At 36.8% G+C, this 11,608-nt stretch overlaps 1 protein-coding gene across 1 annotated transcript; it reads right to left on the bottom strand.

Annotated features, from left to right (window-relative positions):
* Positions 1-476: 476 nt before the first annotated feature.
* LOC117812065 (cytochrome P450 3A30-like) lies at positions 477-11,606 on the bottom strand. Its single transcript, XM_034682651.1, has 13 exons — positions 11,440-11,606; positions 11,248-11,341; positions 10,596-10,648; positions 7,906-8,005; positions 6,374-6,487; positions 6,159-6,244; positions 4,529-4,671; positions 4,304-4,428; positions 3,281-3,365; positions 2,452-2,612; positions 2,135-2,361; positions 989-1,151; positions 477-904 (listed from the first exon to the last, which is right to left on the bottom strand). The coding sequence occupies exons 1-13, from the start codon at positions 11,508-11,510 to the stop codon at positions 830-832; spliced, it is 1,497 nt and encodes a 498-aa protein (XP_034538542.1). The 5' UTR covers positions 11,511-11,606; the 3' UTR covers positions 477-829.
* Positions 11,607-11,608: the final 2 nt, after the last annotated feature.

Below are 11,608 nucleotides of genomic sequence, written 5' to 3'. Positions count from 1 at the left end.
CTCCCTGAAAGCTGCAGGTCCACTCCAACTCTCACCTCTTTTAAATCCAAGATTAAGACTTTTTTATTTGCCACTGCCTTCCTATCTTAGCTTATTTTAACTCACTTTAAATTAAAATTTTAATGTCATTTTTAATATATTTCTAATTTTCCTTTTCTTTTCTGTTTTATTATCTTTGTCATTTTAAATGTGTTCTTTTATGCTTGTCTGAATGTTACCAACGCTTTTAATGTTTTAATGTAAAGCACATTGAGTTGCTCTCGTGTATGAAATGCGCTATACAAATAAAGTTGTCTTGCCTTGCAGAATGCTTGCTTTGTTTGTTACATTGTAAGAAAGTGCAAAAGTAAGAGAGAAAATCAAAGTTGCATCTTAAATTAGTTCAAACTAAATTGGTTGTTGAATTAAATAACTAAGTTTCTTATCTGATCTTTCCACTAAAGTGTATTGGATGCAATTCATTTTGAGTCCAGTGGGAAAGTTTCTGTCTTCTTTATTACTGTATTTATTGTGCAGTTATAAATTCATCATTTATTAACAAAAAGGAGCACAGGTGCATGGTTAACTACATTGAGTAAAAATATAAACTGTATCAAAAAAGGCAAGAGTTAACCTTGTTTATACTATCAAATGAAAAACTTCCAAGGTCATTTCTATAAGAGCATAAACATGAATAAAATAGCTTACATTTGATTGTCAACAATGCCAGAAAAGCCAAGTTATGTGTTAACTGAATTTCAGCAGTATAATTCACGTTAAATGTCATCCTGCCAGCAATAGCCACATCTTAAAACAACCACATCAAAAGATTCTTCTGATCCCTCTCTGATCACTGCGGTCTGGGGACAAACGCGAGCTTCATCGGCTTCAATGGCTGGAACTTCCAGTCGAACTCCAAAGGAATCTAAAAGGGGAAAAGTAAGTCTTATCAGGAAGATGCACACAGAAGCGAACAACAGTTTGAATGCACATATGAATGAACTCTTACCATGGTGTCTTTGCATGTTTCAACTGTGTAATTTTGCAGGAGACGAACAATAAGCATCTTCAAGGTTAGGACAGCGTAACGCATCCCGATGCAGTTGCGAGGACCGAGCCCAAACGGCATGAATGCGTACGGGTTCACCTCCTCCCCGCTGTCTTTGTCAAACCTACACAGACACACACGCACGCACGCACCCACCCACACATGCGCGCACGCACACACACACACACACACACACACACACACACACACACACACACACACACACAAACACACACACAAACAAAAGCACACACTCTGAGGATCATTAAGCCACTGCGAAGAGCAGAGTGACACATGCTTGAAAAAGTGTGTGACAGTAAAAGCCATCATATACAGTGTTATTTAATGTATTATATTATTTAGTATTTAGTATTAAGAGTCAAAGGCACAGTTCACAGTTTTCATGTATCTCTAATATTGGGTTTTATATTGTTATGTTATTATATTAATATTGATTTGTTTAGAGGCCAAGTGTGCCTCTGGTGCTAATGTATGCAAACTTTTCTGGGTTTTTTCGGGCTTGTTGCCTTTTGTCTTGTTACCTTTTAGCATTATGTTCCCTTGTCACTACTTATATTTAACCGCTGCTGTTTCCAAAATAAATAATTAAGTTTCAGTTAAACCATGGCTGACAAGTGGCCACTAAAAACTGAAGTTTTAACATTTACGTCATGAACATTATGCTCCCTCTCTGCAGGTGTAATAACATGTTTATGTTTATGTTTATTTATTTGCACAATTAAAAGAAATTACATACAAAACAAATAGCAAAGATAAATAATAAACTGTGCAGGAAGAGGCAGAAAACTCAAAGAGCTTATTTAAGCCTCCACCCAAATAGTGGTCTAATATCAAAAATGAATTAAAAAATACTAAATTGACACATAAAGACAATATTTGATTCTAAAAATAAAATAACATAAGAATTTACAAAATTAACAATTAATATAAATACAGTTATTACATCAACAGAATTCAAAAGTCCAAATTATAAATATGTAGTTGTGCGTGATGAGTATAATTCAGTAACAGCAGTTAAAGGTTTTTTCAAGCATCCTTTAAAACATTTTAAAGATAACATCAAGAATAACAGCTTAGTGCACTTACCTCTCCGGTCTGAACTTCTCAGGTGATCTCCAATAGCGTGGGTCCATGTGTAGTAAGTGCACAGGAATCCCAACGAGAGTTCCCTCAGGTATGTTGAGGTTGTGAACCTGGACGGCTTTTTTACACACCCTCTCCAGCCGGGGTGCAGTGGGAACAAAACGCATCGACTCATTGACAACATGGTCCAGGTACTGTAGACCAACCAGATCCTCATACGAAATTGGAGCCTGGAGAGAAAGGTTAAAAGGAGGCATCACATAAATATTGTTCTAATCATTTAAAAGTTGGAAATTAACTAAATGCAAAAATGATTGTACATCTTTAGGCAGTTTGGCATCAATTTCGTCCTTCAAGGTCTGCATGGCATCAGGGTTGGTGGCTAGGTTGTAGAGGATGTAACTCAGGGTAACACTGGTGGTTTCGTAGCCACCAAAGATAAAGAGGAAGGCCTGGGAGAGAATCTCGTGTTCAGTCAAACCTGTAAAAGAAAACACAGCAGAAGGTTACCAATTAAATCAACAGCTCTCTCAGCTACAAACATGATCAGCACATTAACTCTTAAGCTAAAAAGAACAGAGGATGGCCGATTTGCCTTTTATTACTCGTAGCTGAAATTCTTTGCAGATATGAGAAAATGTTCCAAGATTTTAAACTTTATCTATCAGTAAATTATTTGTTTGTATGGTCTTAGTTTTCCTAATTCAAAATATGTCTTCAAATCAGATTGTTTGTCTGACCGATTATCTAAAGCTAATGTGTTAAATTCACAATGATATACAGCAGAGAAAAAGCAACACATTTTCAAATTTGAAGAGTAAAAACTGCAGCGTTTGAGTGTTTTACTTAAATAGTGACTTTGATTATTGATTGAAAATCAGGTTCGGTTTGAAAAATTTCAATCAATAGACTAAAGGTACTGTTTAAATCACAAAAGCATTGGAGATCCATTAATCAGCACTTATAGTTCATCATTTTCAATTGATAGCAAAAGGAAATTCTTTCAAAGAAGCGGATTTCAATCAAAAAAGCGTTTATTGCAAACATGGGATAAGTCATAGTGGAAATGAATCTTCAGTTATATTGTTTTCCTGTGAAGAAGAATCCGCTCATAACTCAATGCTCATGTTTATTTATATTTTATAGTACCTTTACTCGGCTGGTCTTGTTCATTCTTGATCTCTGCATCCGGTATCTCGCTCTGAATCATCACCTGCAGGAAGTCTGTTCGGTGCTATTATAGCACAGAAAACATTCAAAGTTAACAAAACATTGCAACAGAAAGTGTACTGACTCTAAAAGTGCTAGCATGCTTGCAAGATGCACCAATCCCAGCAATAGCTGAAGATTTAAATGAACAACTTGGCATTTTGGGAAGAGTGCTTGTTGAAAGATAAAGCAAGCCCTTAAGTATCAAAAACAGATTCCTCAAATGGCCACTTAAGGCTGGCTCCAGAAGTAATTAAATCTCCGTCAGGCCCAATATTTAACAACCAGACTCATCAACTCTCCTCTGAAAGATTTCTTCAGTTCTCAACAGACTGGTGGTCAGAGCTAGAAGAATATAAACTTCTAAGAGTTGTCAGTACTGACGTCTGTCCACCAGTCAGTTTAGACCTGAAAAAGCTTCTCAGAGAAGAGGAATTTATACCAAGTCCAGTTGCCTTTTTGGATCAAGCTTTCAAGTCAGTAGATTGTTTTTTCAAAAGGTGAAAGTCTATTATTATTATATTTCTTTTTTGTTAAAAGTTATATTATTGGCTTTTTGCCTTTATTTTACAGGACAGCTGAAGAGAGACAGGAAATGTGGGGAGCAGAGAGTGGGGGAAGACATGCAGGAAATGGTCCACCGGCAACCCCTGCGACGAGGAGTGTAGCCTCTGTATGTGGGGCACTTAGACTGCTAGGCCACCAGCGCCCCATTATTATATTTCTAAGTTAGAACAAAATGGCAAGACCAGGTGTCAGTGCTTACCATACCGGGTTATTTAAGTAGGCTTCTTAACATTCTGACTCGTCTTAGGCATAGACTGTATAATATAAAATCTTATGCCTAATCTATTTTATCTTGTAACTTTTTACAACAAAGGAAATAAATGCATTTCCCCAAAATTTGAAGCAATTCCTTGAATTCTCTGTCATTTTGTCCCTCGGTACAGATGTAAGACTTACTGATCTTTCAGACTGATGCTGGTCTTTAAAACTCTTCATGATGTTGTAGAAATAATCCACACTGTCTCTTGACATCATGTCAATATTGAGCAGCTTCATCAGACGGGCACCAAATGGAAATATCACTGAAAAGAGACCAAAGCGATGTTAACCAATCTTTGCATACCCTGTGATGCTGATGATCAAATGATTCTTCTCTCTGGCAGAGGTGAAGAGACAACATACTTAACAGGAAAATGGGCCAAAAGCTGAAGTTCATAATCTTTTTGAGATGAACGATGAGCGGGTCCTCTGGATTGTTTATGGCATCCGCTTCAACACCAAAAGATACACTGGTGATCACATCCAAACTGTAAGGTCCCAAAAGTCTGAAAGAAAAAAAGAGAAGTAATGTTATTACAGAGCCAACATGGAGTAAATGCTACTATGTTCATTGATTTTATGACAAACATCAAACTATTATACTCGCATGTAACATCAAGCCACATTTTCAACAATAACACTTTCAGCTCTGCCATCATACTATACAGACCAGAGCAGCATGGTTTGAGAGGTCTTCTCTGAGACTCAATTTATGAAATGAAAACTGTCAGTTTGTTTTCATGTAAGGCCTCAGTCCTCAATAGAAACTAATCAGTTAAACTGCAAGATTAATGAACAGCATATTGAACAATTTTTAGAGAAAAAAAATATCAGCTTCATAACAGATTCCAGTCTAAGATTTGAGAAACTTGATAAAATGGTGAGCAAGGTTGCAACAACATACTGTTTAAACTGATCTTTCCACTTACAGATTCATGCTCTTTCTGTCAGAGTTAAATCTCTAGCTAAATAGTTATAACAAGCACTTAATTGAGCAATTGAAAATGTGGACAGTAAAGCCAGTGGTGGAGCCAGACAGTTTTGACTTGGGTGGCCAAACAGGGTCACTGACTGTTGAAGGGTTCGCCAGGCGTGAAAACATTAGGGGCTTACCCCAAACCTAAGAGGGTTACCTCCAGTAATCGCATCTACTTTAACTTCTTTTATAAAATAATTTTAAAAATGTTACATTTTGTAGATTTCTAACGTTAACATTAAAAATGTAACTCAACAGTGTCAATATTTAAATCTGCTGAACTGAACTCTTTCAGGATTCAAAATGAAGATGATTGTCTAAAGACAAAGCATCAACAAAAATAATATTTAAATCCAAAGAAACTACTGTCTCTGCAGCTTGCTGAAACACAACAACACAAAAGCTGATTTCAACATAAGTAATGCCTCTGACATGGCAAATAGCCAATCATGTTTAAGAATTTCAGGGTGGCCAATCAGTTTTCAGAGGTGGCCATGGCCCGTAAAGCCCATACAGCTACAGCATTGCAAACGTGCTTGTCTTTAACTAATCTAGAAATTATGAACTTAATCTGTATTTCCAGGTCTGTGATTATGTTGAAAATCTGAAAGTGCCTTTAACTTGGATTAGCCACCTTTTTTTCAGTGGTAAACAAGTTGAATTCTTACCTACAGAACTTAAACTTCAAAATTATTTATGTTTTAACTGAAGCGTTTTTTGAAAAGGCTTTTTATGTAGTCATGAGGACCTGCTATAGTTTTAAATCCAATACAGAAAAACTTGAATTTCCTATATTTTCCACATACGATGGAATCACTTGTATCATGTGATGTTCTGTATGTATTTAAGTATTGTGTAGTTTGTGCTCTGTGCTGTCTCTTGGGTATCTTTATGCATTTTAAGCCCCTAAATAGAAGAATTGCAAATAAGCTTAGGCTGTAAAAACTGTGGTGTGTGGCATTGATGTTACATAATAGACCCTTTACAAATAAACGCTAAATAATAAAAATGACATACTGTTTGATGTCAACGGAGTCATTTTTATTGCTTTGTCCAAGCTTTTCAACCAGCCGGTCTGCATAGCGAACAACGATGGGAAAAACCTTTAAAAAAAAAGAGTTGGATACAATTGGTAATAAACTGTATTTATTCATATCACTGATGCTGACAAAGTACTGGGTCATATGACATGTAATGTAAAAGTGGTTAGAGAGCTCTGATGTGATACAAACCTGTTTCAGTCTTCCACTGGTGAAGCACGGTGACAATGTGCTTCGAATTCTCCGCCACTTTTCGTCTTTCGCTGATATAATTGCATCCTCTAAAGGTCCTGCTACTGGATTTTCCTGTAAAAACAAGTACAGTTTACTACACTGAAGGAGTTTTTCAGTGACTTTGCAACGTTCGTTTTTCCCAGACCACAAAGCAAATTTTGTCTGCTCAGGGCTGAAACATCAAACTCTGCGTGAACTGTTTAAACTTCCTCTTAATTTTAGTATATGAAGCATATAATACAGTATTTATGGACCCACAAATATACACCACAACACCAGGATTGCATGTTCAATAAAAGACTAATTCCTTTAATGTTGACAGAGAGTCATGAAGATGATTGTAATTGTTTGTGTTTGTGATGTAGTGCTCCAAAAACAAACACTTCTATTGTATGAAAGGAATGTAAAAACCTCAGGGGGGGCAGGGTGGATGTAAATGTTACAAAGTGATCATGATGTAGGCTACTGGAGAATACTTTTGTTTACATTTTAAGTTCATTATATTAGCCAGGATAGTTTATTTCTATTCTATGGGCTGAGTGAACAGTCTTTATCACTATGTGTGTAAATACTGAAATGCTATGATAGCTTCTGTGAGGAAATTTCAGTTTGCATAAATATTGGCTTATCTTGTCTTTTACATGCATGAGTGCTAATTTATGATAAAAAAAGAACCTCATCCTGTTTTCTTGTAACAGTCAACCCTATCACTCACTTTCAATCTTTGTATTTGAAATGTGGACAGGGCTGTTTCCACAGTATGCAGTATCGTACTTCTTACGACACTCACCCTTCAGCTGCAGTTATATTATCTTAAAAGTGACAAGAATTATCTCTCTTGTAGATGATGATCTTGTTTGTTTTGTAGGTCATAAAGCGGCATCAGCATTAATTGCAGTCTCTTTCATAACCAGCTAAAAACAGGTGAATTTATCATGAAGTATATCAATACGCATCTATAAAATGTCTTGTGTTGATAGTCATATATTCTTACCTTCATTCAAACCATGACCAAAGGTGATTCCTAGCATAATCCAGGCTGTACATGTTTACTAAAACCAAATAGGCTTGACTTTTTTAATACGCGTGAACCCTGACTTCAATTGCCAAACAGTGACGTTTTATCCTCAACCACAAATCTGTATAAAGAACAGGATATTGCTACATATCTAAACTTGTAGGACATGTACACTGCTATCTAAATCTTCATTTGTGGTTTAGAAAAAGAAGATTGCTTGAACTTTCTGCTACCTTTTTGAAGAAGTAAAAAGTACTTCACAAGTTATTTTCCACGTATGCTACTCTTGCATCATAGCCCTTTGTCTTTTTCAGTATGCCTTACCCTGAATACAGAGTGCTTCAAGGGATTACCCAGAATTGTGTAATTTCAGAAATACCGATCACAACATCGACACACTGGTTATGAAATGCAGAATGTCCATACACTACTTCCTACCAGAAGAAGGGTACAACAAAAAAGAGCTTCTTACCCTGCGGTTGGTAAACACTGAGTAGCACTCCTTCACCAACACGGTTTTAATAATCTCAGGATCTGACACCATTAAGACAGGAGTTCGCCCATCAAACAATCTGCACAAAAAACAAACATTGACTCAGTATGTATATCTTATAAAGCATCAATATAAGCTAAAAGACAATAAACTTTATTCTTGGTGTCATAATACATACAACCAGTGTCATAACAAAAACATCATCATTAAAGTTCAATGTTAATCTTTACATGCTTTTTTCATAGGAAAACAAAATGTAATGTGCAATTGAGATAAAAAATTTGAGATAGGTCGATATATTTTTCAGGGCCTATACCGATACCGATTATTACTAGTCAAGGAGGCCGATAATCGATATTTGGAGATTTCATTTGCAGTAAAACGGAAAATATTGTCGTCAAAATTTTGAATAATACAAACTGTAACACTTAACTTTGTTTAAATGCCTTTAAAGCATATGTTTATTAAACAGCTTTTCAGATTTGAAACATGTTAAAGGTTTTTTTTTTATCTTAGACAACAGACATCTTTGTTTTAAAACTCTAACAAAAAGTGCAGGGAGCTCCCAGGCTCAGCAGCATGTCTTATAAAGTTCAATGAAAACTTAAACAAATAAATAGCTCTCTAAAGTTTTCTACGGTAAATCAAGTTTTCCAAAACTTCAATATAACTGAAATGTTAATCTTTCACTTATCTTAGTTTAAAGGGATATTTAAGTGTTTTTGAAGTGGGGTTGTATGAGTTTTTAATCACTAGTAGTTGTAGGGGCCACAACGGATGCTGCTCAGCTCGTCCCCTGTGATGAGAAACTGCAGGGAGAAATGAGCCAAAATAACCCAGTTTTAAATTGATCTCTCATCGGACGTTGGATCCCCCCCAAAAAAGGACGATGACGACATGCGTCAAAATGCCAAATATCGGCGCCAATAATCAGCCTGGTCGATAATCTGTCTATCCTTATTAAAAATATCCTTTACAAGAGAGACCTGGCAAAGGTATAAGTCGTATAGAATCACAAACATAACTAAATAACGCAAATGACACAAAAGAGGGGAAAGACATGCAGGAAATGGTCGACCGGCCGGGAATCCAACCGGCGACCCCTGCAATGAGGAATGTAGCTTCTGTATGTGGGGCGCTTAGACCACTAGGCTACCAGCACCCAAAAGAATCCACCCCTGTAATTGTAATAATCTGGCTAAATCTGGTCAGCCCTTTTGCGGCCCATGTTTTAAATAAATCATCTGTCATACCTGGTATGAAATCTCTATCTTTTGCAATTTCTCTCAAACACACTAAATCTTTGTGAAGTTGTTTTGTTCCAAACAGACTTGTAAAGGAATGACCATATTGTGAAGTCAAAGAAGATGTAATTTGACATCTAAAGAGCTGATCTTGCAAGTGGTTTAAATGTTTTAATGAGAATAGTAAGTTTGTGGACAATTACATTGGAATCTTAATTTTGCAGGGCACTATAAATGTTCATGAAAAGATGAGCCCAGGCTATTTCTTTGCTCCATCTGAGCTCAACTCTAGACACAAAAACTGAGTGAGATTGAGACAATTGAGAGAACTCTCTGGTTTCTCCACTTGAGCTCAAAAGGAGTCACCAAACATGAGAAATACCTGAGAATCATTTCAGATTTTGACGAGATCTCCTTTTGAACTGAATGCATTGAAAGCTGGGTTTAATTCTACATTAAAAGCCAATCTTCACTTTGAGCTTTTAAATCAGGGTTAAAAAGAGCATACAATAAAGATTATTTGGCAAATGCCTCCCTTATCATGTCTCCATGGAACTCTCCTCAAACCGCTCAGATAGCCAGTGGCGTGTCCAGAGGGGTGGCCAAGGGTGGCACCTGCACCCCTTGAAATCCAATTGGCCAGCCCAGGGGCCACCCCAAAATCCTAAACTATGATTGGCTATTTGCCTTGTCAGAGGTGGGGTTTCTGTTAAAATCTATAATTTGGGATGAGTTAAAAAGCTGACAGTAGATTTCTTTATCAGTGCCCTCAAATGTGACTTTGAAACAAATATTATGTAAGTCCTTAAAGAATCAAGCTTAGAAGATTTATGCCACTTTTTCGTGTTTTTTTTTTTTTTTTTAAGTCAAAAGGAATAACAACTGTTTAATACTTCAATTAAAGTAGGTTTTGAAGACAGAAAGGGTAAATGTTATTAATTTGTAAATGCACTGGCCACCCCTGCCTATATGAGAGTCCAATTGGGCCACCCTGGTCAACTAGTTCTGGACATGCCTCTGCAGATAGCCACTTAAATAAAAAGTTCTGGACATGCCTCTGCAGATAGCCACTTAAATAAAAAGTTCTGGACATGCCTCTGCAGATAGCCACTTAAATAAAAAGTTCTGGACATGCCCCTGCAGATAGCCACTTAAATAAAAAGTTCTGGACATGCCCCTTCAGATAGCCACTAAAACAAATAGTTCTAGACATGCCCCTGCAGATAGCCACTTAAATAACCATTGAAGCATAAGTGAAAAATGTGATGTGCTTTCATTTTAAAAAGCAGAAATAACAGGAAAAAGCTTTTTCCTGCAGTCCTGCCCCAGTTATCATCTCATGACCAAACTGTAATAGGGCTGAGACTGCTTATCCCACCACTTCTGTCACCTGTCGTTCTTTGTTTTGTATGAAGAAACACTCACCCCCACACTTCCCCGTACTTGTTCTGGCACTCACGGTCAAAAGGAACTATCCCCTACAAGAAATGGGTCACAAGTTTAGTCCTGAAGTATGCACACAAGTTAAGAGACCAGCTACAGGAATGTCAATGGGAAAACATGTCTCATGGTAATTACTGTTAAGCAATATGTTGTCTGTAAAACAACTTTATAATGATGAGTCACATCAGTCACATTAGTAACAGTATGGGGCGCCGTTTGTAAAGTTGTGCACACCAAAAATAACAGCAACTTTTCTCCACATTTAGCTCCAAAACGTCATAAAATGTGGTGTGATATTTTAAAAGTCACCTTTTTTTATCCAAAATAAAAGCTTCATAAAGCAATACAGATATCCTAACCATAGTCTGTCAGTATGACTAATTCTGCATCGCTTTATGAAGCTTTTATTTTGGTATTTCCGCTAGGCTCCAGTGTTATTAAATTAAATATGAAGAACACCACAAATATTCCTCTAAATGTGATTTCAAAAAATCGACTTTTAATAATTCACACTGCATTTTTATGACGTTGTGGAGCTAAATGTGGAGAAAAGTTGCTGTTATTTTCGGTGTGCACAACTGGACAAACGGCGCCCCATAGTAACATGGCCTGGGAATTAATGTTTGTGCCTTACCTTTGTAAGTTTATACATTGTTCCAATAAAAGGCAGTGGCCTCGGTCCGGGTACACCCATTTTTTTGAAAAACCCATATGGCCAAATGCCATACCTGTATCATAGAAAATAAGTTACTTGTTTAGACGAACAATCGTGCTGGTTTGACTTGAATTAGATATGCGACGAAACAAGTTAATTGTTACTACTCACAGCATCGACAGGGTGAAGAACAGGACAAGCAAAGTCCAAGTGGTTGCTGAAAACCAGTCAAAGAAAAACATTTCGCCTGTCAAACGGTGGAGAACCTGTCACAGAATAGGCTACATGCAATCTGAGGAAATACTGTGGGAAACTAACAACCTTATGTAACTTTAAGTAG

The sequence above is a fragment of the Notolabrus celidotus genome, chromosome 4 (genome assembly GCF_009762535.1).
Source record: "Notolabrus celidotus isolate fNotCel1 chromosome 4, fNotCel1.pri, whole genome shotgun sequence".
NCBI lineage: Eukaryota > Metazoa > Chordata > Actinopteri > Labriformes > Labridae > Notolabrus > Notolabrus celidotus.
This window is presented reverse-complemented; position numbering and strand designations above follow the sequence as displayed.